At 47.2% G+C, this 27,589-nt stretch overlaps 1 protein-coding gene across 5 annotated transcripts; it reads right to left on the bottom strand.

Annotated features, from left to right (window-relative positions):
- Positions 1-250: 250 nt before the first annotated feature.
- On the bottom strand, positions 251-27,196 carry ctnnbip1 (catenin, beta interacting protein 1). 5 transcript variants are annotated; one of them, XM_007902132.2, is made up of 4 exons: positions 27,185-27,196; positions 14,706-14,820; positions 9,320-9,410; positions 251-2,070 (listed from the first exon to the last, which is right to left on the bottom strand). In XM_007902132.2, the coding sequence occupies exons 2-4, from the start codon at positions 14,799-14,801 to the stop codon at positions 2,012-2,014; spliced, it is 246 nt and encodes an 81-aa protein (XP_007900323.2). In that variant the 5' UTR covers positions 14,802-14,820; positions 27,185-27,196; the 3' UTR covers positions 251-2,011. The 5 variants fall into 5 exon arrangements, with proteins under 5 accessions (XP_007900323.2, XP_042199638.1, XP_042199639.1 ...); XM_042343704.1 differs by lacking the exon at positions 27,185-27,196 and adding an exon at positions 25,707-25,816; XM_042343705.1 differs by lacking the exon at positions 27,185-27,196 and adding an exon at positions 20,157-20,278.
- Between the last annotated feature and the right edge of the window lie 393 nt (positions 27,197-27,589).

The following is a 27,589-nucleotide window of genomic DNA, read 5'->3' as shown; positions in this document are numbered from 1 at the left end:
TCTCTCCCTCCCCTGGATTGATTTCACTCCCTCCTTCTGTAACTCAGGGGCACGAAGGCAAAATATAGCCCCCACAACTCGCTTCCCCCGATTGAGACTAACTCCGCAAAGATTTCCTGCATTGTCGGCCAGACTGGGTGCCAGGCTTTTACTCACTGGGCCAGTCGTTGGAGGAACCCCAGTCGGGTTTTGAAGACTCAGTGGACAGTGTTTGCTGTCTCCTGCGTTATAAATCGCCTGCTTTTTTTTGGGGCACGACTGAATTAGAAATACCAGCGAACTTCCCGAAAACCTTAAAAACGTAGATTTAAAAAAAAAATCAATCGTTGCAGATTGGAAAACCAGACTGTTCGGAAAGGAGTGAACAGTCCTAGAAGCATGCAAAGAGGTACAAGTTCTCTGAACAACGAGCCTTCAGCTTTTCACGAAACGTGGGTGATATCAAAATAGCCGAGGGTGTGTGTGTATGTGTAAAGGGGGGGGGGGGGGGGAGTTCAACATTTCTGAAGCAACACACGCATATACACATGCTCACACATACGCGGAGGAAGAGATCAGTAACAAGAAGTCAGTTTTTTTCAGATAAAAAAAATTGGCAGGTCAGGGTATCACGGGATATGGGGCAAAGGCGGGTAACTGGAGTCAGCCACGATCTCATAGAATGACAGGAACAGGACGGGCTTGAGCGGCTGAATGGCCTCCTCCTGTCCCTATACGTGGAACCATCCCTTTTGTGCACATCAAGGTTTCAGCGTTGAAAGCCTCGTGAAGCTATTTTGAAATGGTTGATCAGAGGTCTCCTGGGTTGACGATGCCATCACTGGCTGGGTTACCTCAGCAACTGCATCCCATTAAGAAGCCAAAGTGAGCTCATTCCAACCAGATTCCCTCCACCGGGGTTTCTGAGCTTTTTTTTCCCCTTACGCCTCAAATCCCTTGGCGTTAGAGGCTGCTTGCTTTGCAAAAAAAACACACACGCACACACAAAAAAATTACGCGCTCGCTTTGTGCTGTGGCAGTGTGGAAATCAGTGTTAAGTTTAGTAAACTTTTCTGTTCGCGTCGAAATCTTTTTTTAAAAAGTTTCTTAAAGAGGGATAAAAGAGAGGGGTGGGGAGAGGAAAAAAAAAAAGCAGAAGCCATTCGAATACAATTTGGTCGCCAAACACAAATGAAACACAGATTGTCTATGGTATTACAATAAAAATAACACGCTTTCTTCCTTAAAAAGAGGTTAATTGCCTTTTTTTAAAAAAAAACACACACACGCACACAAAAAGATCTAAACTAGTCGCGGTAACACCTAAGATATTTAAATTAAATTAAAAAAAAAATTCAACCATTGATTTGTTGCCACTAGTGTTGCTTCCTGGCAGGCAGCTCCTGGCACCTGTACACACGGACGTGATTGTAAAATCTCCCGAGTTCCTCACGGCACAAACTGGCAAAACAGTGCGTCATCTGCAACAGTGGAGTAGGAAAGCTACGCACAGGTAGGACACAAGAGGTGGGGAGGGAGAGAGGGAGCAGAGGTGGTGGTGGAGGGAGTGGGGAGGGAGAAGGGGGATGAGGAGGGCTGCACACAACAGCAAATCAACCTTCAGTCACGTGCTGGGCTGTCGAGAGTGATAGTTCGGGAACGGCTTTAACGTACTCGAAAACAACACACATACACGCGCGTGTTCGCGCACACAACAAAACCCCAAACGCAAAGATGACAGAGGATCCCTTCTGTCCGCCCGTCGGAAATGGAAGCAAATTTTCTTCTCCCTCTCTCTCTCTCTCCTGGGCAGTCAGAGGCAGTTCCGGTTGAGAATATCCGTCGATTGATCGCCACAGACGTTGGGGGTGGGGGGGAGGGCGTGACCCCGCAGTGCACGAGATGGCGGGCAACACGCGGGGGGCACTCCGCAATACCTTGACGTCTTCCTGAACCTTGTTGCCCCCTTCGCCTCCTCCCCCACCCTCCCTCTCCCCTTCACCCCACCCCGACCATCAGTCACCTTTCCATTTCATTGCCTCCTGTCCTCTGCTTCTTGTCTCGAGAAAGCCATTACAACGTCCTCCGCTCCTACAAGGTTTAAAAGAAATGACCATGATTTTTCTTTTACACAAAATAAATGAATACATTTAGCACAAGAAGAAACCGGGGAAACATGGCAGGTTGGAAGCAGTGCACTACGTAAGCAAACACGTAAACAAATCCACGACTGTTTGTGGAACACAGTTACTACACTTCACAGTATATCCTGTGAAGCGCTTTGAGACGTCACAACGACCTGATAAGGCGCAGTATCAAATGCAAGGATCATCATTATTATTATTATTGATACACCCGTTCTCTTTCTAGCTGGATATCAAAAGAGAGAGATTCAGATTAATTATAAATAAAGTCTCAAAGTGCTTCACAGGATTTACTGTGAAGTGTAGTGACTGTTTATTTTGTAGGCGAACTCGGCAGCCAATTATGAACATCAGCAATGTCCTATGGCAGTGAATGGCCAATTGCACTTGGGAGATTGATGGTCAGGACATCAGGAAAAACTCCCTTCCTCCTGACGTGAAAGGCGCTATACAACTGTAATGTGTTGCTGTTGCTCAGTCTGAAGAATTATTTCCTGGTGCTCGTGCTCAAATCGTCCTTCACGACCCTGGTGTTTCCTGCTGCCTTCCTTCGCACATGAAAGCACCGCTTTAAAGCGATGACGCGAACAGCGCTATATCAAATGCAAGATTATTATTATAAAGTTCTTAAGTGTTGCTGCGTAATCTTGTTGTTGTTGTTGTGTCTTTCTACAGGAGAGGGTGTTCACTGATGGGAATTGTTGCTGCAGTGACTCCAATGTCTCGATGCATAAAACCGGTCAGTGTCTACTGAGTTGGCACAAATCTCCAGAAAGGCTTCACACTTCTTGATCCACGTGGGTTTTAAAATGTCACTATCTCCTGAAAACCAGATTGCAAATCACTAGAGATAAAGAGTTGCATTGCACTCTTTCTACATCGTTAACTTGCACCGTTTGCTGCACTTGAAACCCTTTGAAACGCTATATCAAATACAAGCATATTATTATTATTACTGTCCTGATTTAATAGGGTGGAAACCCTCGATTGTCCAGCACCTTGGGACGTCCTCACGACATGAAAGGTACCATTAGAAATGCGATTTGTTATCGCCCCCTTTAAATATTCAAATGAGATTCACTGTAAAGTGTAGTGACTGTGTGTTTGCAAGTGAACACTTTGAGCCGCGCACGCCATTTCGGGGCCGTGCAAGTTGAAACTATGTACTGTGTTTTAACAATAAAAATATCACGGCCCCAAGCAAGGCGTTTTCCGAATCTTTGAAAAGTTCACAGCTGGAATTTAGTTAAAATTAAGTTCAGCCCAAGAAGTTCAAAGCTTTTTTTTTTTTTGCAGTTCCACATTTTGCAATTTCTAACAGGAGTTGTTCTGTGTGGACACGTTAATAAAGGCAGGAATAGTTTATTATCCCCCACCCTTCACCGGAATATTAATTATTATCCCTATCGAATAGCGGGGCTAAAATAGAAAGAAACTGTGGAGGGTGGGGCAAAAACTGGCTGCCTGCAGGCTGATTTCAGCAAAGAGAGCAAATTGGCGAACAGTTCTCAGCTCTCGTCTGTGGAGAATCTAATTAATGACTGTAATTTTGTGTAACGTTCAGTCAGATATCGCCCACACTCTGGGCCAGAGCAGACAGCAGCTGTAACATTGACACGTCACTTGCTCTTTCTTTCTTTTAAACTAAGAGCAGCTAATAATACACCCGATGCAATCATAGTCCCCCACAGGAGTGCGTGGGTCCAGACTTGTCATCTCAAGTCTGTGCAGCTGATTCGTGAAGTGCACAAGTAGAAATGAAATAGAAAAATCAAGTTAACTTGACAACACTGAAGCTGTAGAAGTGTCAAACCAAGCACAGGCGGGGATTGGGGGGTGGGAGATTACCCCCAAAATCCTAGTGGATAGTTAGGGAAAAAAATAGAATAATTAAACGGGTGTTTAATCCCTCAAACATTCTGGATTTCTTCTTATGGAGTCACAATCTTGTGTCGTCACTTGACAAATGGATAGTGTAATATGCTTCTCTCCTCGTTCCATTTTGAGCTTCATGATGTTTGCACCAAATGCCTAATTAGGCATGGAAATACGTAAGCAAGTACATCTCTCCGGAGGAGAGAGAGTGCATATCAACCCAGACAAGGGACATTTCCACTCATAAGCAGCAAGCTAATGTGCAACTCTCAGTCTTGCGGGGTCCGGTAGCTCAGTGGTTGAGCTACAGGACTCGGGTTCGATTCCCGGGCAGGGCGAAATGTTGGGCAAGTTTCCTTACTCCACGCACCTCTGTTTATCTAGCAGTAAATAGGAACCCGGCTGTTAGTCGATTCGCGGATCGCTTTTCCGGGGGTAATAATCCTTCAAAATAAATTTTAACAGTTTAGTCATTCAATTCACGGCTGTTTGTGGGACTCTGCTGTGCACAGCACAATTGGCTGCTGTGTTTTGCCCCAAAATATAGTCCATTCACTTAAGAGTTTATTCTGTGAAGCGCTTTGAGATGTCTCAAAGATGTGATAAGGTGCTGTATCAAATGCAAGGATTACTATTATTATTATTGTTGTTTGGATCCTTTGAATCATGGCGATGGGTTTCCACGTGTGAAGATACCCGGCTGCTAAAACTCTCCTAAATAATTGGGTCAGGGGCTAATGACAGGGTGAGTTATGTTATTTATAAAGAATCGGACAGCCCTAGTGAATCCTAGAAAGACAACTGTGTCGATTAAACTTCAATGGTCAGTGTTCACAGCTGCCACTGTATGAGGTGCTACTACAAGTCAGAAACAGTTACGTGGCCATATGGGAGAGACATGCCAACTCTGAACCCACAGCGCCGAGAGAGAGAGAGCTGGCAGGAGTATTGGAAAGATGACTGCACAGAAAGGCTAGACCACTTAACTGCAATTGCCGTTTCCAGTCTCTGTGAATGCATCCTGATCTCATGTCTCCAGGAAGATTGTCTGTGAGTGCGTATTGTGGTGTGTGTGTGATCACAAACTAAAATGATAACCCCACATTTGTCATGGTTGAGGTAGTATTGATACACTAGGTTGAAAGGGAGTTAAGATAGCTTTCTGAAACAGAGTACAAAAGGGTAGATATGGGGCAGCGATGAGGAGGTTTAGGTGAAGATAAACACCAGGGCAAACACAAGTCTTTTATCCACCCAACGTGAATTCATTCACATTTGTTTGAAAATCAGTGCATTTGTTTAAAAAAAGATAAACAATGCTATTCTGGAATGTCCTCTTGCCTGGCTTCACATCGCTCCTTGTTTAATACTCGGCAATGTTATATCAGTGCAGAGTCCCAACTAGAATAACACCGCTAATTCATATTTTGGAGAAAAAATCACTTGCTGGGTTGTGACTTCAAGTGGTTTCATGGTGCATTTGTAAACCGCAAATGTCTTTCATAGAATCTTGAAAGCATGCTCCCAGGCTGATTATTCAATGAACAGTTAGCTTTTTTTTTTTGTGTGTGCACACGTGTTATAATAATACTCGCATTGATATAGCGCCTTATCACGCCTTTGAGTCGTCTCAAAGCGCTTCACATAACATACCGTAAAGTGAATTGACTTTGTTGTGGGCGAAAACACGGCAGCCAATTGTGCACAGCGGCGTCCCCACAAACAGCCGTGGATTGAGTGACCAATTTATAACCCGTCTGTTGACGAGCAACCAGGTTCCTACTAACTGCTAGGTAAATAGAGGCGTGTGGAGTAAGGAAACTTGCTCAACGTTTCGCCCCGCCCGGGAATCGAACCGAGGTCTCCCGCTTGTGAAGGCATGTGCTCCAACCACAGAGCTACAGGACTCCACCTGTGTTTGCGTGTGAGTTGCTAGTACCCATGTTGATCCTGCTGCCATTGCAAACAATGCCTCATCCCTGCCACGAGTCAGATCTCAGGGCTATAGACTACGTGCAGTAATGTGACTACACGAGAGAATGGAGTGTAACCAGGTGGGCTGGCAGATGGATGCAATCCATAAGTGCTCTCAAGTTGAACAGCTTCACACGAGCTCAATAAGGTACGCAGTGTATAAATCCAGGCTTGTTTCAAACCTGCACCTGCATTTCTTGTGCAAACAAAGCACTTTGAAACAGCAAGCCATGGTTACTTCAGCTGAAGACAGACGGTGTTCATTTCACGTTCAAGGACGGCTTCCACACCTAGTGTAATCGGGTCGCTGGCTGGCAACAAGCAGATCAAAGTAGCAGCGTCTCAGGATGCTACTGGGGGGGTAGCAGTGTCAGGACTTGAACATGCCTTCAGGTGACAATGTATCATCCTCAGGTTTTCACTGGTTTTGAAATGAATAAAAGGCCGATGTACAAACTTTGACAAGATGCTGCAGAAACAATCAACTGGGAGTAATAATCCTTGCATTTGATATAGCGCCTTGTCAAGTCTTCGAGACGTCTCAAAGCGCTTCAGACTATAATGTAAAGTGAATCGACTGTATATTTTGTGGGCGAAACGGAATTGGAATTGTTAAGTTTCAATAATTGGCTGCCACGCATCGCCCACAAAATACACGGTCAATCTGTTTAAGGCGCTGTATCAAATGCAAGGATTGCTTTTTTTTTAAAAGTCTTAAAAATAAATACAGATTCCAAAATCAGATTGAATTTAAGTATTTTCCACAAATCTGTCTGATCTTAAAACTGGACACAAAATAATTTTACGTGGTTAAGACTGGACGGAATTTCAGATCTTACTTGGTTATACCAAATAATGCAAGCATTATTAATGATGGAACCGTGAGTGAAGGAACTTGATTAGATCTCAAGTTAATTCCTCCATGACTCTCAAGGCCATTATTGCTCCTGAGAGGTAACAGATTTCTTCCTTTTTTTTGTATGGCCAGATACATCCTGTATGAATGAACAGGAAACTAAAGCTTTAACGTACAGTAGTTTCAGTTCAATGGGAGAGAAGACGGTGAGTCAAGGAAAGCAACAGCCTAATTATAAGCCTGGTACATCCCAGCCCATACCAAAGATAACGCAGGACACTCTTTACATTTACTCATATCCCTGGCTAGCCGGACTAATGGATTGTGGGTGGGTGAGGGGGAGAGAGAGAGATTCAGTCTAGCGAGCCAAAATTTCCAGCTAAGTGCAATTAAAATTGTAATGAATAATAATAATAATCCTCGATTTGCTAGAGCCTTTTCTAGATGTCTTCCATACTATACAGTGAATTGACTGTAGGTTTTGTAGCTGCAACTTGTTTGAATCCCACGAGCAGAAGATAGCAAAAACGTCTAAGTCAAAGTCAATATCCCTGGACACTGTGATGGGTAGCAAGAACAGCAAGGCTGCTCAGCGCAGTGATGCTATCCTGCACGGACGGCGCTATATACGATAACCAGGACTCTAAAACCCCTGTCTCTCTCTTTCTCTCTCTCTCTCTCCCACCCCCCCAACCGCTCCTCCCCCCCATAACACTGCCACACACACGACTCTCCTCTTGAGGTGCCATTCCAGGCACCAGCCGCCCGATTTAAGATGGGAGGCTCCATCTAGTGACCTGCAGGAGGACATACACACTGCGATGCCAGAATCAGCTAACGCACGCAATGTTGATCTGCAAATTAGCTTGAAATTAAAGCCTTCAGAAAGAGCTATACAAAGGGCCTTTTCAAGCCTCACCCTTTGGTTACCTAATCACGAGCTACTTTGCCTCAGTCAGCTGCCTTCTGCAGGACTGTGCTGCACCTTATTTAAGCCTCGACTCACCCACGAGCAAGTGGGTGCATGTCAGTCAGCCTTTCCAAGAAAGCCTACACCCACAGGAGCATTAAACAAGAGTCACTGCCACGCCAGCAGTGACGCAATCATAATTTTGCTCAACATAGAGGAGAAATCTGGGGTCTTGTTGGAGATTAGAGTCATGGTGATGATAATAATCCTTGCATTTGATATGGCGCCTGATCACATCGTTGAGACATCGCTTTGCAAGCGAGACACCGGGTTCAATTCCCGGCAGGTCAGGGCGAAACCTTGGCCAAGTTTCCTTACTCCACACGCCTCATAATAATCCCTCAAAAAAAAAAGAAAGAATTGGTCATTTCAATCCATGGTTGTTTGTGGGACGCTACTGTGCGCAATTGGCTGCCGCGTTTCGCCCACAAATATACAGTTCACTTTACAGTATATTCTGTGAAGAGCTTTGAGACGTCCCAAAGACGTGAAAAGCACTATATCAAATGCAAGGATTATTATTATTCCTCTAACATTTTCCACAGAGAGGGACGGATGTATGGAATAAAGTAATGAGGGAGGAGGTCGAGCCAGATTATATCAACAAAAATAAAGAGGGAATTATATAGCAGTCTAGAAATAACTTTGAATTAAATATGTGTGTGAGAGAGAGAGAGAGAGAGGTGGTGGGGTGCAGATTTAGTGTTTTATTTTACTTTGGGACTAGCGAGATCGACTAAACACAGCAATCGTCTTGAAATCCTGTACACTCACTCCTAGGTTTCCAGTGACCTTGAGATTTACCATTGATTGTCCTGCATGGAAGCAAGTGCTCAATCATCTTATGAGCTTTCGAGTGATTTATTATTTTTTGGTGGGGAGGGAGGGAGGGAGGGAGAAAGAGGGCAAGAAAGAAACCGGAGTGTGGATGGTATAATTCAGCGACCTCGCAACTATCAAGCGAGTGAACAGCCTCGAAAACCTACACCAAGGCTTTATATTTTTTTAAAAAGCAGCTACCATCTTTGGTACAAGTTCAGTACTGTACCAACCAGTGGAAGCTGAACCCCACCCTCCCCCAATGCAGGATGTCAAGACGTACAGCACCTCCTAAGGTTCAGAACAAAAACTTCCAGGGGCAGAAACTTTTACGCCAGCTGTCAAGATGTACCCGAGGCAGAGCTGGTTCGCGCCACTTTGGGCAAGTTAGGCCATAAGACTGGATAGGAACCGACGTTCGGGGTTGGAACAGTCTTGATGTGCTACCAGAACCAAACACGTAAAACCGCTTTCGCCCACAAACCTTTTCACCCACGAAATATACAGTCAATTCACTTTACCGTATGTCCTGTGAAGCACTTTGAGGCGTCTTCGAAGACGTGATAAGGCGCTGTATCAAATGCAAGGATTGTTATTTCGGCTTTTGGGACTCCAGAATCGCCGGAAACCACAATGCTGCATAGAAGCGGAATTAGACATCTGCCATTATTACTCGTGAACATCCAAATCGTGGGCACTCACCTTGATCAATCGGGTGCTGTGGAAGTTGGCTAAGTTGGCTGCTCACTACACCTGAGTAGGTGCGTAGAAAAGCTTCTTCACTTGGAGTAAGCTGTGAAAATAAAGAACCGGGATTTTATTCCCCAAATCACTCAAGGCAAAGAGAGACCATAAGTTACATCTGATAGCGCCTTTCGCGTCAGGAGTACATCCCAAGGCGCAAAATACTGCAAAGTGTAGTGGCTAATTATTCGCTTGGCATAACGTCTGCAGAAAACCCTCAAGCTGAGGCTGCAGCAGAGCACAAATGTTTCGCACAGCTGAAAGTGAACTCAAGGGCTTTTTTTTTTTGTCCTCCAATTCTCCTTCTCTCTTCCTCACCCCCAAATCCCGAGGCAGAGACACAGGCTTAGGCTTGGTCTTCAGTCACTTACTCTCAACTAAGCCCCACTTCAACAGCAGTGACCCAACTGCGCTTATGGCTTCGGGAAAATTAAAAGCAGATTAATTCATGGGATCCACGAAACGTTGCGAGGGGTGGGGGTGGAGGAATTAAATCTAGAGTAAATTTTGTCCAGCACTGACACCTTGATATCAGACGAGCAAACCTGGTCATTGATACCTCACCCGAGACCCGCAGTTGACTTGCTCCTGAGCCAATGCTGCTCCCAGCTGGCAGCAAGCTGGTGTGCAGGTCGATTTCCCTTCCAGGTTCCCCACCCCCAGCCATCTGTGGGTATGTGTGTTGCTGTCACTGTGTTATTCGCCTCACAAGGCACATTCACAGCCGGTTCTGTGATTATAACCACAGGACTGAGCTGCTGTGCTGCAGTACTTGCGCCCACAAAATACAGTCAATCCACTCTGATGATAATAATCCTTGCATTTGATATAGCGCCTTATCACGACTTCGAGACGTCTCAAACCGCTTCGCAGGATATACTGTAAAGTGAACTGACTGTATGTTTTGCGGGTGAAACTTTACAGTTTATCCTATGAAGCGTTTTGAGACGTCTCAATGACGTGATAAGGCGCTATTATCAAATGCCGGGATTATTATTATTGTTATTACAAACGTTTTCCCAAGGAAACGCACGGTGCAGCTTTTCCTCAGATGGATTACAGTCTCACTCACCCACCTACCAACCCGCGAACAGACAGGACCCTGAAGCCTATTCATAATAATAATTATTTATTTATATATTAATTATTATTTATGGTCAGTCAGACCCGCGATGGATGTCAGGTCAATCAGCCCCGTGTCGAAGAGGTCAATTTATCCAACGGTTTAAATTGTGCTGCAGCCCTCAGGAAAAGCAACGCAGGACCTCGCTCTCGATTGCGATGCCTGAAGGAAATGCACAGAGTCTTCCACGGCCGCCTGTCACAGCTGCTGTGACATTCTGTTCACTGGTGGTGTAAGTGCGGGTGTGGTGTGGTACAGCACACCAGCTGTAGCTGTGTTCAGGTGTCAGCTTGGCTTAGCTGGTCGCTCTCTCGCTTCGGAGACAAAGGATTGTGAGTTCCAGCCCCCACCCCTGGACTCGACAACAACGTCAGGAGGACGTCTCAAGGCGCTGGACGGTCGGGGCTTTGGAACTCAGCTCAGAGTCCAGGCTGAGGCGCCAACGCACTACACCAGAGGAGGTGCCAACCTTCAGATGAGATGTTAAACCAAGGTCTCGTCAACCTGATCGTAAGGGTTCCGGGCCAACAAGCCACCAGATAAAAATCTGATCAGGCACCTATCGTATCGCTGTTTGTAGGGCATTGCTGCTTGCAAAACAGCTGCCCCGCATTCCTACAGAAACAGTTACTACACGTGAACAGAACAAGTCCCACAAAAGAAAACTTTTTCTGCGGGGTCACTGCACCTTAAATCAACCTCAGAATAAATTCCAATTGTCCAGCGGTGAGCGCCCAGTCCCACCCAGGAGGAATCGACCGACAATACAAGGTTACACCAACGACTTGCAGTTGTGTCGCACCCTTCACACAGTGCAGCAACTTGGGAAGAGTCGAACAAAGTCGGTGCTTGATGCTGAGCTGGGAAGAAAGTGTTGCTGGCTGTAACCACAAGAAGCCAATCCAAAAGCCCAGTCGCTTTTGACGCACTAACCGTATCCCTCACACCTCCCTGCTCAAGCGCTCTGGGAACTACCCTGTGCGAGGGGCGCTATATAAATGCAAGCTCTTGCTGCTCAGGCGTCCAGCAGTTTTTGTGAAGCACTTTAAGACATTACTTTAAAGACTTTCGGCCACATAAAATACAGTCAATTCACTTTACAGTGTATTCTGCGAAGTGCTTTTGAAACGTCTCGAAGACGTGACAAGGCACTATATTGAATGCAAGGATTATTATTATTATTAGTCGACATGAAAGCCATTACACAATTGCAAGTTGTCGTTATCTTTGGTTCGAGGCTCAAAGCCTTTTGAGATCTTTTCCAAGTTTACAGCAGGGAGCTATCCGTCAAAAGAGAAGGTGTGTCTAGAATCCACAGGGCTTGATGCCCCACCGAGGAAACCAGATTTCTGGGATCATTCTCATTCCGCAGTGCAACTGTGAAATGTTTTTGCGTGAGTTATTCGGTTTCTCCGAGCCTCTGCTCAAGGTTTACCATCTAATGTTACAGGAGAGAAGCCGTGCTGTGAGGAATAGCTGTGGCTATTGGTGGCATCTGCCACTGAAACCGGCTTTCCAAATCTGAATTAGTAACAGCAATAATAATCCCTGTATCTGACACAGCGCCTTATCACGACCCAATCAAGTCCCACAATCGTCCCACAAACAACTGGGTTCCAATTTACTGCTGGGTAAATAGAGGCGTGTGTGTGGAGTAAGGAAGGTTGCCTAAGGTTTCACCTAGACTGGAAATTAAACCACTACGCTACGGGGAGTCCACTAGATAGCAAGACGACAATTTCTGCTGTTAGAGTAATTGCTTGCATTTTGAATATGACATTTACTGCAAAAAGCACCTAAAAAAAATTCACATTTCCACGGTAATTGAAGTAAATCTATTTTAACAAGATAACCACACTGACATGAACTAGCCATTGAATATATTCAAAGGGTTGGAATTTATTGGATAGCAAATGCGGTTTTTTTAAGAGAGGAGATTTATTCCTCATGTTTAAAAGAAATTGATCTTCAAAGATTAAACCCACAATATGAAGCCTGTGTTTCTTCATTCCTGTTTTCAGGGAAAATGGATGCTTTAGAACATGGCAGAGTAACATTATTTACGTGCAACAGAAGCAACAACCTGCATTTGTATAGCACCCCTCACGCAGGATAGCGTCCCAGAGCGCTTGACAGAGGGGCAGCATGACAGCGAGCCGGGGAGAAGTGACCGTAAGCACGGTCGAAATGGAAGACCCTCAGGCGCAATCTGAAGATGGGGAAGGAAGGGGCAAGGCGGGGGGACAGAGGAAGAGTGTTCCAGAGGTTTGGGGCGTAGTGGGTGAAAGCACAGCCACCGGCAGTGGACACCAAAAAACGGAATTATCTCCCCACCCTCAAGAAAAGTCCGGACTGAAGGATTTTCAATATTAACAATTTACAAATCAACCAAGGATTTAATATTGTAGAGTGACAATCACAGGACATTATGCCATTTCACCCATCAGTTCTAACATCCACTGGAGCTAAACAACTTTGATCCCAAACTCTTTATTGTTCCCTGTAAACGTGCATTCCCATTCTTCAAATGACGTCATAAGGGTATTAAGGGATATGGAGAAAAGGCAGGGAAATGAGATGATAAAATCTGCCATGATCTTAGGAAATGTCATTAGTGGTTCGACTGTATAAAGACCTCCTGTTCTTTCAGAAGATAATTACATTCAAAGACTGAACACGCAAAATGCAATCGAATTTCCTTTCGTATCTGGTTGCAATGAGATTTGGAGGGTCTATCAGAAGGGTCAGCATGGTGCGTTTCGCCCACATAATACAGTCAATCCACTTTAGAATATATTCAACGACGTGATTTGCCACTATAGCAAATGCAAGGATTATTATTATTATTTTTTGTATCTTAAAAATGTGCAAAAGGGACAAATAATGATATATAAATGCTGACTGTTGTTGAATGAAGTCCTGGAGTTTGCTCCAGGTTAGCAATCTGGTAACAAGAATCTTTCGTAATTCTATCTACTGCAGCTCATACAAGTAGACTCCCAACTCAACTGGGAAAAGGATAATACAATTTACATGGTTTGCTCAATGTAGCTTAGAGATGGGTTTGACACTGTGCTCGTAAGGAAAATATTCTGACATTTAAGCCGCTCGCATCGTGACTATTTCTAAAGGTTGGACGCAATCTTTACAATCCTCAAATAGATGGCAGCAAAGGCAGTCGTCAAAGAGAGTCACCTGCAAAATGTTCCACAACAGGAATAGCTCAGTATGAAACCTGCAGATTGCAGACATAAAGGACAACTTTAGCATTCGATCAGATCCAAAATCAAGTGAAACAATCCGGTGAAAATATTGGCACACCGGCAATTGCCAATAGTGAAGACTGAGTTAGTTCAATGTGTTTTTTTTATTGCAAAAAGTCTAAAGCATTAACAGAAACCTTGAGAATAAAAAACAACAACGATTTGTGTTTATATAGAGTCCTTCACGCAGGGCAGAGGCTCGGAGCGCTTAAGTAGAACGAGTGGAAAGAAAAACAAAATCGAGGGGAAAGAAAGTAGTTTTCACAGTTACACAGGAACATGACTAGAGAGCTGTATTGTCAGAGGTGCTGTCTTTTGGAAGTGGTGTCAATCTGAAAATCCTATCTCCAGGGCGATAATAAATAAGCTTACATTTTGATAGAGCGCCTTTCACGTCAGAAGGACGTCGCAATGTGCTTCACGGGAAATATGGTAATGAGTGACTCAAAGACCTCATGACGTTATTCAGACGTTATTTGCTCAGTGTCCTGGCCGACAATCATCATACAGATAAACTGGCAATTCTCTGTGGGACCTTTCAGTGTGCAGAATGTGTCTGTTGCATTTGCCTACAGAAACGGTCACTGCACACAGCACTAGTACCTGTGAACGTTATAAAAGGCTTGAAATATTTATGTATAAAGTGGTCAATGAGACGAAAATGTAGACTACCAATGTCTCAGTACAAACAACGTGCACAACCTTAATTCTGACAAACGGAAAGTTAGTGTGGCCCTTTTATTGGAATAAATTCACGTTCATAAACTATTTGTATAATGCCGGGAAGACATCCCAAGGAGCTGGACAGTCAGGGAATTGCAGCCTGTCTGCAAACGAATCAGATTGTTAAACACAGATCAGCATTCCTACCCAAACTGGTATGTATAACGGCTTAAAAAAAAACCTGGTCTGTGGTCCGTGCACTCTCTGTGGACAGTAACATGCGGGTGGTACTTACGTTTGATCCCATCTTTCTCAACATCAGCAGGACTCGCACTTTCTGCTGAATGTACATCTCCTCGGGAGTCTTCCCGGAGGCGCTGTCACGATTCATCTGCCCAACTCCGGTTACTCTATTATAGGAGAGAGAGAGAGATAATAATCCTTGCATTTGATACAGCGCCTCATTGCGTCTCCGAGATGTCTCAAAGCGCTTCAAGAATATACTGTAAAGCGAATTGACTATACTTTGTGGGCGAAACGCGTATTATGAAGGACACATTTTCTCCACCCATGACAGAAGTTTTGCACACTCAGTCTTGGGACTGGAGGCATCTGTGAAGAATGGCACTCGGGTTGAAGTTACTGCACAAAAACTGCAGCAAAAACCAGGGTTGAATAACTCACCATTTAGCCCTAACATAAGCTACTTGGGGTGATGTTGTGCCAGAGGGCATCCAGTACCTCGGGGGGAAAAAGAAAGGGGCGACGAGCAACAACCTTCAACCTCAGTTACGTGCATCTTAAAACCAAGACTCCAGGCAGCTCTCTGAATGCCACAAGTGTTTGGACTGCAGGCAATGCTGGAGAACAGACTTCTGGAAGACACGGTCCATACACAAAATGACTCTCTCGGGAACAGGTTTGGTTATTTTTAGAGCTTGCTATAAAACCATTCAAGCGGGGCAGTTCCTACAATTGCACTATAGAAAGCGAGCTGGAATGGTTATAGTGCAAATAAAAACCAATGGAGTATTTCCAACCCCCACAACAACCTCCAACCCGAACATTGAGGTAATAGTAATAATATAATAATAATAATCCTTTGCAGTGAATACAGCACTTTATGACATTGTTGAGATGCCTCAAAGTGCTTCACAGGATATGCTGTGAAGTGGATCGACTGTATTTTGTGGGCGAAACGCGGCAGCCAATCGCGCACAGCAGCGTCCCACAAACCGTCATAATATGGAAACGTTCATTTTATGAATTGACACGAGTAATTCTACATCAGCTGCAGGAACAATTTCATGACCCCGAAGTCCTCAATCCTGACCCATTTCTCAAAGTGCTTTCTGACCCTCGAATCATCCATGAGGAACGACAGCTCAGCTGAGGTATTGGGGGTATGGATTATTACGCTAGCGCGACAGAGAGAGAGAGAGAGAGAGAGAAAGCACCTGGGGGAGGAGAGGAGACCTGAGGGGAGAGAAATGAAGCAAAGAAGAAAGGGAGGGAATCTGGCAACGTAATCTGGCAATTTTGAAACTTGCACTGAAGTAACTTTCCTTTAATCACTACGATAATGAAAACACCTGCTTTCCCCTGAGCACTTTTTAACGTTCAATCACCCGGCACAGAGGAGTCTTATTTCAGATGTTCCTTCCTCGGGGTCGTTATTCCTCCCCTTATTTAATGGTCAGCAAAATCCCCAGCAGCTATCAGGAGCGTAGCAGGGGCTGCTGTTTTAAGAATAATATTGCGGTTAGCATTATTATTAACAGTATTCTCCTGGTATATTTTTGGTGCGATCGGGAACCTTGACCAAAAATAAGTCTAGCTCGTGACCAGCACAATTACGTCCATCGAATTGTGCGAGTACAAAGACTTGCAGTTCGAACCGATTCATATGATGTGCGATGGTACATTCATAGTACACCACGCAGGGAAAAATCCTAAGCAACACGTCACCAAATTTCCAAACCTCTCACCAATGTAAAACCGTGGGAGCCATGGAGTTGAACACGAGTCATCACAGCGTCAACTTGCAGGACTGCAGCACTCAGCAATAATAGTGCGTAGCACACACGCCTTTGGGTTGGGAGGTTTTGTGGGATCAAGCCTCAAATCGGGGTATTTTTCAAAAGCAAAGCATTGCTCCCGAGAAGCACATCTGGGCTCAACAAGAAGTGATCTCTTGAGAACTGCAGGACACCCGGGGACAGTCACCTAACAATTTCATGCAGAAAAAAAAACTTGGAAGGCCTGACCTCAACACATTGATTCCGGCTGTCACCTCCCGTCCCCGTCCCCGTCCCCCCCAAACCCTCCTGCCAGCTCAGTGTCGTGTTCTGCCACTGTCGAGGTTTCTGGGACGCTCTCCCGCGTGAGAGGCGCCACGTAAATGCAAGTCGTTGTCTTATTGCAACCCTTCCGATTAAGACCAATAATTCCTCTGTAGCTGCCCCGATCCAAGACTTCCAAGACTACCTCTCTTCTGCTTCGTGCTACACTGACAGAGCTCTGTGTCCCCCTCCCTCCCGGCCCAACACTTTGCAACTGAAGAGCCTTTGCCGTCCGCAGGCTTTTTGTTGGCGAAAAGCCCCAAACGTCATAGTGACAAAGTGGCTCGAGTGAGTTCATTTCTCAGAAGTATAACACAGTGTATGATACAGTCGTGTGTTATTTTTGGCCTCATTTGTCCAGCGCGATTCTTGCACATCACGGGCCAACCCAGCCCTCCAGTGCTAATTCACTGGAGCAAATTATAATTGATTTCATTGGCCTCAAGTTAACACGTCTGCAGCGGCGAAGTGGCCGCTGAATCTGAGAGCTCCTGGAGTACGTGCTGGTAATCCCGCGAGGCATCTTGAGCGAAAAATAAAGCACAGTTGCTTGACAGTCAGAGGCTACAGTCAACACAGTGGAAATAAACTGGAGCAGAAACGAGCGCATCAGCTTCAGAGATGTGTCCTTTGGATGAGATGTTACACAGTCTGAGCTCGGACAAGCAGTAAAGATCCCAAGACAGGTTTCGAAAACATCCGTGTACAATATAGTGTACTTCCGCGCTTTGCTGACAACAAACAATAAGTCACCAAAACCTGCTCCATGTCCTCCACCCAGCCCACCCCACCATCAGCGGCCGAGCTTTCAGCCTCTCTGCTCCCATCCTCTGCCCCAACTCCATCTCACAGTCACTTCGCCTCGCCTCCTCCCTTGCCTCCTTCGAGGCCCGTCTCAAGCGCCTCCTCTTCGACCGTGCCTTCGGTCATCCCCCTACCCCTACTCTTCCTGCCCTGAACCCCACCTGATCCCAACCCCCAGGCTCGGGTCCAAATCCCTGACTGTCCAGTGCCTTGGGACGCCCTCCCGACGTGAAAGGCGCCGTGTAAATGTCATCCGGTGTTGTTAATCTCATTCCGTAAAACACTTAAGAACGCGCCTACTCCTGCAATAGCTGCTACAGGAAAGCAAGCTGGTGTTACAACGATTACCCTGGCTGGCTGACCCCTCGCTCCGAAGGCAGTGGTACCGTACACTTCGGTATGGAAATGAGAAATCAATACCTATTTGTGCCGCTTTCTCATCCACTGCTCAGATATCTAACGCTAACGCTGCTACAACCACATCAACATAGATCACAGTCAGTCCAGGCAACTGCACTAATAGGCAAAGATGCTTATCGTTTTTTTGTCTCCACGTGATAACTGGTAAGTAAAAACAGGAAGATCTTGCATTACACTGTCCGCAGTCTGGCTGTCCAGAAATAATGGCTTCTAGTCTCCTTCAGGAGCAGAGGGAAGAAGGAACAAGGTCTCCCAGTCTCACATGAATGCCAAAATGCCTTGTAGGTTGCCAATAACCCTCAAGGTTGCCAGTTTCCCAACATATTCTAAACACTTAAAAACACAACAGCACTTTACAACAACAACAACAACAACTTGCATTTATATAACAGCTTTCACTCCGGACGGAGTCTCGGAGGGCTTTGAAGATCCAATAGTAAAACCATGAACTGTAAAGTAAATGCCTCCGAACATGGGGTCTCGAGATATTCCGCATACGTAACATAACGGGTTCTGTGCCAAATCAATTCAGTACAACATTTACGATCCAAACTCTGAAGCGGCTCCGCTAACCTTTGTTGGGGGAACACAGTCTGAGCACTGCATTTTCACTCAACTCCCCCCCCCGCCCCCTCGCCCCCTCGATTCCCTCCTCTCCTGAAAGTGCTAATTCATGCTGAGGTTCCAATAGAGACCCTCCACTCACAGGGCCACTTTACCTTCTAAGTTTAGACAGTCTGCACGTATGGCGAGGAAACCAATCTGAGCACAAATACTGCCAATCCTGTCCTCGCCCACGGACTTTCCAGTCAGGGCTGCTACTGCGTATAATCAGCCTCACCCTGTTTCTTTCTCCTCCTCCCCTTAACCCAGGTCCATTATATCAATCAGTCTCGTCACAGCAAAGATTAAACTCCCACAGTGACACTGAGCCAAGTAGTTTTCCCCTTCGTCCGTCCCTTAGACGAGTTTGTAAGGTTAGAGCTAACAACGGAGTTGTAATGTAAGCTCAGCACTTTGAATCCACGGGGAACAGGTATATTCGAAGGTGAAGATAGGAAATGTTCAGGCCCTGAAAACCGTGGTGGTGGAACCGGTCGGGATTTTTAAAGGAGAAACAGACAAATGCTTGAGATATTAAAATGGTGAAAGGGCAGGTTATTGGGATTAATAAGATCAGAAACTGGAAGAACATTGGCTGAATGGCCTCCTACTATTCCTGTTTTCCTGCATTCCTGTAATATTGCAGGCTCTCACTGAGTGGATTAACCGGCAGAATTTCTGCGCGTGTTAAAGATGTATGAGGCTGCTCGTGTTTTCAAACCCTCAGCATCCATCACAGGAGACGAGAGCAGAGGGTGGGGCGGGGAAGAAAGAAAAGACGTTCAGTCTCGGAGTCTAAGTCAGGCTTTACTAGTGTTGGTGTATCTGAAGGTGAAAGACAGCCCTGGGATATTTCCATTTTACACTGGAACATAATCGGAATATAGACATCAATACAATGTACAGCACAGCTACAGGATCTCAGTACAGTCACTCCTGGCACTGTGTCTCGGACAGACAATACAATGCAGCACTATGGAGATGGGAGCTAAGGTTATTAGCTTCGTAACAGTTTTTAGGCATCCTTCGAAAGTGTCGTGGACTGTTAAATAAAGACAGCCCTGGAAAAACACAGCCAATATAATTATAATAATAATCCTTGCATTCAATACAGATGCCTGATCACGTGGTCGCGACGCCTCGCAGCGCATCACAGGATATACTGTGAAGTGGATCGACTGTGTGTGTATTTTGTGGGTGAATTGCAATAACTGGCGTTTATATAGTGGCCTTCACGCCAGATGGCATCTCGGAGCGCTTAATTAAACAAATATATACATACAGTGCCAGTCAAGAGTCGAAGATAAAGCCATGAAAACAAATCTCTGCTTCAGCTTTACGCTGGGATCGAAAATGTCCGATGACCTTATGAAGACGAGCAGCTGCAAACGCAGTTGACACCACCCCAGGGGATCGGGAAAAGCCAGTTCTCTAATGGCTAACCATTTCAAGGGCGAGAACGGCAGAATCGCAGCATATTACAGCACGGAAACAGGGCAGCGAGTCAGCGCTGCCGTTTTTCACCACAAAAGACACCTCCCAAACCTAGTCCCGCGCTCCTGCTCGCTCCCCGATACCTTTTCTTCTTGAACCCCTTTTATCTTGAACCTTCTTTCAAAGGAAATGTTCGGCTCTGTCTCAGCGACGGCTTGTGGCAGCGAATTCCACATTCCAGCCGTGCTCTATGCAAACAATCTCCACCCCCACTCCCCCCCCACCACCCCTCCCCTTCAATTTCCTTCCATGACCAGCATGGATTTTTTTTAAGGACTCTGACCAGTGGAAATAATCTATTAGGATTTGCCCTACCTTAACCCTCCATGGGCCTGAAGACCATCACCTGTCAGTTTATTCCTTATCCTTCTCCACTGCAGAGATGCAGCAGCCATTGGAGATGGATATTTTACAAGGTTCGAGCGTGGGGCCCAGGTACAAAGCCAAGAGGTAAATACACCCGCCTGAACTTTGCCATCCCCTTTTTGCCATTAAAGAGGGGTAAAAAGGGGTGGAAAAGTTCAGGAGGATGTATTAAAGAAACGCTGTCGAAAGCACCTCTGTGTTGTAGTGCATACTACATTATTAAATATTTATAATATATTATGTATTTATATTAAATATTATACATTTAAATTATTAAATATTACACATTTGTATCAGATATACATTTACGTTTGGTTTCAGCCACAAAATATACAGTGAATTTACTTTACAGTATATTCTGTGAAGCGCTTTGAGACGTCTCGAAGATGTGAAAAAGGAGCTATATCAAACGCAAGGAATGTTATTATTATTTATAATATATATTTATATTGTTAAAGGATTATTATTATAATTATTATCACATGAGCTGATAACTGGCAAATGAAGTCTAATACAGATAAAAGCTGAGCTACATTTCTGCCTTTTTCCTGGATTTTTATAAGAAAAAATTAATCAGTGGTACCAAATGATCAATTGGTGAAAAATTGGAGGAATGAGTTAATGCACTGTATAGAAATACCATAACCACTCAAATACCTGGCTGTGGCGTATATTAATTTGGTTTGTTCAAATGTCCCCCCCCCCCCCCCGCGTAATGGTCGAAATTTCCTGCGTTCAGATCAAACATCAGGAAGGAGCTTAACAATGAAAGGGGGTCAGTGCTTAAAAGGTTAAGGACACTTCCAGAACTCGACTGATGCAGTCAAGTTACTGACCTGAGGACAGTCAGCGATCTGCCTCAGTTACACCCACAGGATGCAATGATTATAAAGTGGAACTGAGGGCTGATCATGGACATCACTGAACACAAGCCCTTTGGCAAAGTCACTGCCTCATGCGAACTGCGGGCTTGAGTGCTTCCAGGTTCAACCAGGTTGACATGAGCACAGTTAAGTATATAACATATATATGTGTGTGTGTGTTTGTGTGTTAATTTGAATCCCACGATTCACACGTTAAATGTTCAGCAGTCGCCGAGCAAAGTAATTCTCACAAAAGCTAAATGGGAGAGTGGTGGAGCGGAGAGGGGGGAAGAATCATTTTAAATACAACGTATATTTTGGTATTTAATGTCGAGAGGATGTCTCAAAGATCGCCGAGCCTCAGTAACAGATTACAGGCTGGTTTTTGTGAGTTCATCATTACCTCCTCTTCCTCTCTCTCTCCCCCCCCCCCTTCACCTCCCACACATGCTACCCCCACCTCCTCACTGTTTGCTTTCCACTAGGATTTCCTCTCCATGAAATCTGACATATTTTTACGCGGACATCACAGGGAGTGTGGTTTAGTGTAAGGATGTGTGGCTTCCACAAAGTACAATGGAGCATTCAGCTTCCCCGCAGATGCTTGCCGAGCGATGTCTAATTAAAGCGACAGTGGAACTTATTCCCCATTGTCTCAGACACACGTGTGAGTGCCGTGCGGGTTTAAAAAGCGCGTGTAAATAAATAAATGGGAGGCCTTTGCACCAGTAAACCTCGTAACAACAGATTCCTCAAAGCACTCAAACGTTTCTATTTATATATGTATAAATTATATATATGTGTGTGTATATATATCTGGCAGGGTTCATTTCCTATCTCGTTTCGGCCTTCGTTATATTTTCCCTCGTTAATGAGCGCTACTGCAAGCTGCTCTGCCAGAACCAGGGCAGTTTAATTTAGGTCGTCTCTCGCACAGAAGGTTGCAGGATCCATTCTCAGTGGGTGCTGAGCGAGCCCGGGGGCGCCGCGCAACCGGCCTCGGTGCTCCCGGGTTAAGGAGGGGGAACAAATCCCACAACCCGGCTGGAGAATTTCAGAAGCTTTGCTCGACAGCAAAATCCAGCGATAGAACGTTCTCTGCGCCACCTTCCCACGTAGAAGCGTCTCAAAATGCTTCACAGGTAATGACTGTCGAGTGAAGTGACCGTTCTCGAAGGCAAACCCAGCAGTCGTTTACACACAAGGTGACTGACTGATTAATCTGGGGGACAACCAACCGGGAGAAATTCCCTTCTCTATTTGAATCGGGCTTTGGGATATTTAACATCCACCCGAACAAGTCGATGGTGGCCTCAGTTTAACACTTCATCCGCAAGATGACACCTCCGACAATGCAGCCAACGATTTGTCCCCTTATCCCCCAGCACTGTTCTGGATTGTCAGCTCAGACCACAGACGTGAATCCACAACCTTCTTACCCGGAGATTTTGCTACCAATTTTAACCAGAATGACACACTGACGTCGAAAGAAGAGAATCACCGGTCTTGTCTGCTCGTTCCTAAGGTTTTCAGGACACGCACAAATCCTCACGCGAACTTTCGATCGTGCAACACACGTGATAATTGTGCTACTTCACCCCCACCTCGCCCACAAAGTACAGCCAATTCACTTTACACTGTATTATGCGGAGCGTTTTGAGACGTCTCGAGCACGCGATGGGGCTCTATATCAGATGCAAGGATTATTGTTAATTATCTCATCCGCTGGCTCACCCACCACCCCACAGGGAATCAATTTGAAGATTCTCCCTGAAAATCCCTCCATGTTCTTGCCCGCCCGCCCTGTCTCTGAAGCCTCCTCCAGCTCACACCTCTCTGCTCCCCAAACTCACGCCGCCCACACATCCCTCGTCACCTCCGCCTCACCACCATGGCCAAGCCTTCGAGCCCCCAATTTGCTGAACCCCCTTCCCCAAATCCCATCCCTTTGTCTCGTCGCTGCTCTTCCTGCTTTCAAAACCCTCCTAAAAACCTCTCTCTTTTGACCACGCTTTCCTCCCCCCCCCCACCCCCCACCCCACCCCGTCACCAGTCTGAGACGTTATCCGACACAAAGGGTCCCGTTTGAGCACAAGTTGTTGTTTTTGCTACGCCCATTCTACAACGGAGAACAAAAGGGCATTGCCTGGAAGACAGTTCAGCCGCGTCTGATCAGAGACTAAACCCGGGGAGAACTCTCGACCTGACGGGCATCATTAGCTCCGAAAAACATCACCGCCGAGGAAAGCACTTCACAATCCGTGTTCAGGGCAGCGCGACGCAGTGCGAGTGGCTGATGCTGTCCCCCCCAACGGACAGCGCTCGAACACTTAGTGCTGCATTTGAAATGACGAGTTGGAAACAGCATCAGAGATTTCGCACGAAGCAATAACGGCGGTAATTAATCCTTGCAATCGGTACAGCGCCTTTTACATCGGGAGGACATCTCCAAGTGCTTCCACTTTCCTGTAAAGTGGAGTAACTGTGCATTTCGAGGGCAGGCCAACTTGCTGCCACCAATGTCCCACGACATTGGATCCCAGTCGGATTGTTGGTTCTTTTCCGTTCATAACCGGTTGCCGCATTTTTTCCTACAGTCGCTCCACCCGACAGTAATTACTGGGAAGCGCTTTGTCACACGGTGACATTATTTTTTCCCCACAAATACACACTTTACAGCGTATTCTGTGAAGCGCTTTAACAAGGCGCTACATCAAGTGCAACGATTATTATTACTATTATTATTATTACCATTACAGCTATATTTAAAAAAAACACCAAGTTCTTCGCGCGGAACCCGTGAAATTAGCAAAAGACGGCGAAACCTGACCCCCAAAAAACCCCATAAAACACTCGAGTGTAAACTTGCCCATAAAACTCATTCAGCCGCGTGAAGTCTGGAAAGGGAGAGAGGGCGAAGGAATGGAGAGAAACCGAGCGTTTCGCTGTGATTGAAAATGCTATTCGCGGCCACAACTTACCAATTGGCGGAAAAACGGACACCCACACAGGGAAAATAGTTGGGGAGTGTGTGGGTGGATTTGGGGCGGAGGAAGGAATATAAAAATCACACCATCGAATCAAAAATAAAGAGTTTTTTGTGAAACAATGGGGGAAGTGATTTGATATATTTTTTTACCCCCATTAGAAAAAAAGGAGGGAAAAAAATTGCATTTAGGATCAAATAATATTAATAATAATATATAATTATATTAATATATTTAATCCTAAATGCAAATGTTCTTCCGGGGGGGGGGGGGGGGGGGGTTAAAAAAAGGAGAGAAGGGGCAGTATAATGAGGATTAACAGCAATAAAATGCAGATAAAAGTTTTTTTTATGTTAACTGAACATTTTCAGAGAGAGAGTAAAAGGGGGGGCGGGGGGGGGGGTGAGAGGGGGGAGGGGGAGTGAGAGAGAAAGGGGGAGTGAGAGAGAGGGGGGAGTGAGAGAGGGGGGGGAGTGAGGGGGGGGAGTGAGAGAGGGGAGGAGGGGAGTGAGAGAGAGGGGGAGTGAGAGAGGGGGAGGGGGGGAGTGAGAGAGAGGGGGAGTGAGAGAGAGGGGGAGTGAGAGAGAGGGGGAGTGAGAGGAGAGGGGGGGGGGGGGGAGTGAGAGAGAGGGGGGAGTGAGAGGGGGAGTGAGAGGGGGGAGTGAGAGAGGGGGGAGTGAGAGAGAGGGGGAGTGAGGGGGGGGGGGAGTGAGAGGGGGAGTGAGGGGGGGGGGGGAGGAGAGAGGGGGAGTGAGAGAGGGGGAGTGAGAGAGGGGGAGTGAGAGAGGGGGGAGGAGAGAGGGGGGGAGTGAGAGGGGGGGGGAGAGAGAGGGGGGAGTGAGAGAGAGGGGGGAGTAGAGAGGGGGGAGTGAGGAGAGGGGGGAGGAGGGGGGAGTGAGAGAGAGGGGGGGAGTGAGAGAGAGAGAGGGAGTGAGGGAGAGGGGGAGTGTGAGAGGGGGAGAGAGAGAGAGAGGGGGGAGTGAGAGAGAGAGGGGGGGAGAGGGGGAGTGAGAGAGGGGGGAGTGAGGAGGGGGGAGTGAGAGAGAGGGGGAGTGAGAGAGAGAGGGGGAGTGAGGAGAGGGGGGGGAGTGAGAGAGGGGGGAGTGAGAGAGGGGGGAGTGAGGGAGAGGGGGGAGTGAGAGAGAGGGGGAGTGAGAGGGGGGGGGGGGGAGTGAGAGAGGGGGGAGGGGAGTGAGAGAGGGGAGTGAGAGAGAAAGGGGGGAGTGAGAGAGAGGGGGAGAGGGACAGAGGCTTTGCTGTGAGGGAGACACCCGGAGTCGGGGTGGGAGTCAAATCGAGGCCCAGGCGGTCGGTCAGAGGCCGCAGCGCCGGGAAGGCCGCGGCTCGAGCCCCGGGGCCGAGGCCACCGGAGAGCGGGAGGGGGGGGGGGGGGGGGGGGAGGGCTGCGCCCACTCACCGCTCCGGGAGTCCCGCGCCCGCCGAGACTCGGGCCTCCTGTTCCGGGAGGGAAGGGGCGGCTCCGCTCCGCTCCGCTCCGCTCGGCCCCGCGCCGCCCCCTCTCCGCCCCGCCCCGCCCCCTGCAGTACCGGCGCCTCCACAGGGGGCGGCAGTGAGCACAGCAGCCAGAGCCCCCCCTCCCCCCTCCCCCTCCCCACCACCACCACACACACACCCACACACCTCCCCCACCCCCCACCCCCCCACATCCCCCCCACACACCCCACACCACACACCACACACACCCCCACACACACACCCCACCCCACCCCCACACAACACCCACACACACACCCCCCCCCAGCACACACACCACACACACCCCCCCCCCCCACACACCCCCACACACACACCCCCACACACACACCCCCCACACCCACACACCCCCCACACCCCCCACACACACCCACACACACACCCCCCCCCCCACACACACACCCACACACACACACCCCCCCCCCACACACACACCCACACACACACACCCCCCCCCACACACACACCCCACACACACACCCCCCCCCACACACCCACACACACACCCCCACACATACACACACCAACACACACCCCCACACACACACACCCACACACACCCCCACCCCCCTCCCCCACAACCCCTCCCATATAAACCCCAATAACCGCCACAGGGGGGCGGCAGTGAGTGCGGCCGTCAGACCCAATGTACCCTCTAAATCAGACCTCTGATCCCAATACAATCCCTAAATCAGCCCCAAACCCATTTATAATGACCGCCTTTCACGTCAGAGGAGGACGTCCCACAGCGTTGGACAGAGAGAGTTACGGACCTGAGCTGAGGGTCCGGATGGGGGAGGGCAGAGGGAGGAAGCAGAGAGGTCGAAAGCACAGTCGAAGAGGAGGGTCTTGGGGTGGGTCTTGAAGGTGGCGAGGGAGGGGGCGAGATGGAGGGACTGCGGGATGGAGTTCCAGAGGGTGGGGGCAGAATGGCAGAAAGCCCGCTCGCCGATAGTGGGGCGAGCGAGGCGGGGGCCGTGAAGCAGGCCAGAGCCCGCTGAGCGGAGGGAGCGAACAGGATGGTAGGGGGTTAGGAGGTTGGAGAGGTGGGGTGGGGGGGAGGGGGGGGGAGCAAGACCGTGGAGGCCTTTGGAGGACCAGGATCTTGAACTGTATCCTCTGTGTGACGGGAAGCCGTGGAGTTGGGTGAGGACGATAGAGCCGTGGAGCCTATTGCAGGAGAGGACACGGGCTGTAGAGTTCTGGATGCTCTGCAGCCCGAGGAGGGAGGAGTTGGGGAGGCCGACAAGCGGGGAGTTTGCACAGTCGAGCCTCGATGTAATAAACCCATCAAATAACCTCTATATCAGATGAAACTCATTATGACCCTAATATAAAACAATGTAGACCCCTTAATTTAACTCAATCCCAAATCCAATATAACCCAAACCAAACTCAAACCTCTCCAAATCCTCCCACTTGGGCTTTCTCTCTCTACGTCCGAAACCCTTGAATATCGATCTCTTTAATCGTGTCTTGGGTTTGCAACCTCCAGCTCTTGCCTGTTGCCTGTTGCCTGTTGTCCCCCAACACCTTTGCGAGCTGCGTTGTCCATTCTGTGTGAAAGCTGCTATGTCAGTTCAAATTGTGGTTAAAAAGACCGTGTCCCGGCGGCTCCAGCAAAAATCCACCTTCCAAAACTCCCTCTTATGATATTAAAGTCACTAAATACTTCTCATTATGTCAAAATCGACCACGACAACGAGGATTTAAATCAACGACATTTTAAGTTTTACTACGAACTAAACCCCGGTCGTGGACATTGTTTCTAAAAAAAAAGCCTCACGTTGACAAAGATTTAACAAT

Source organism: Callorhinchus milii, unplaced genomic scaffold, assembly GCF_018977255.1.
Source record: "Callorhinchus milii isolate IMCB2004 unplaced genomic scaffold, IMCB_Cmil_1.0 Scaffold24, whole genome shotgun sequence".
In the NCBI taxonomy this organism is placed as follows: Eukaryota; Metazoa; Chordata; class Chondrichthyes; order Chimaeriformes; family Callorhinchidae; genus Callorhinchus; species Callorhinchus milii.
Note: the sequence above shows the minus strand (reverse complement) of the source record. Positions and strands in the feature narration are given on the sequence as shown.

What these genes read in the sequence shown, in the direction of transcription:
- ctnnbip1 (XM_007902132.2), bottom strand. Translation starts at nt 14,801, where the DNA reads ATGAATCGTGACAGCGCCTCCGGGAAGACTCCCGAGGAGATGTACATT. An exon ending in TGAGAAAGATGGGATCAAAC is followed by an intron (nt 9,411 to 14,705) that starts GTAAGTACCACC and finishes TTATTTTCACAG; the next exon opens with CTTACTCCAAGTGAAGAAGC. An exon ending in ACAGCACCCGATTGATCAAG is followed by an intron (nt 2,071 to 9,319) that starts GTGAGTGCCCAC and finishes TAAACCTTGTAG; the next exon opens with GAGCGGAGGACGTTGTAATG.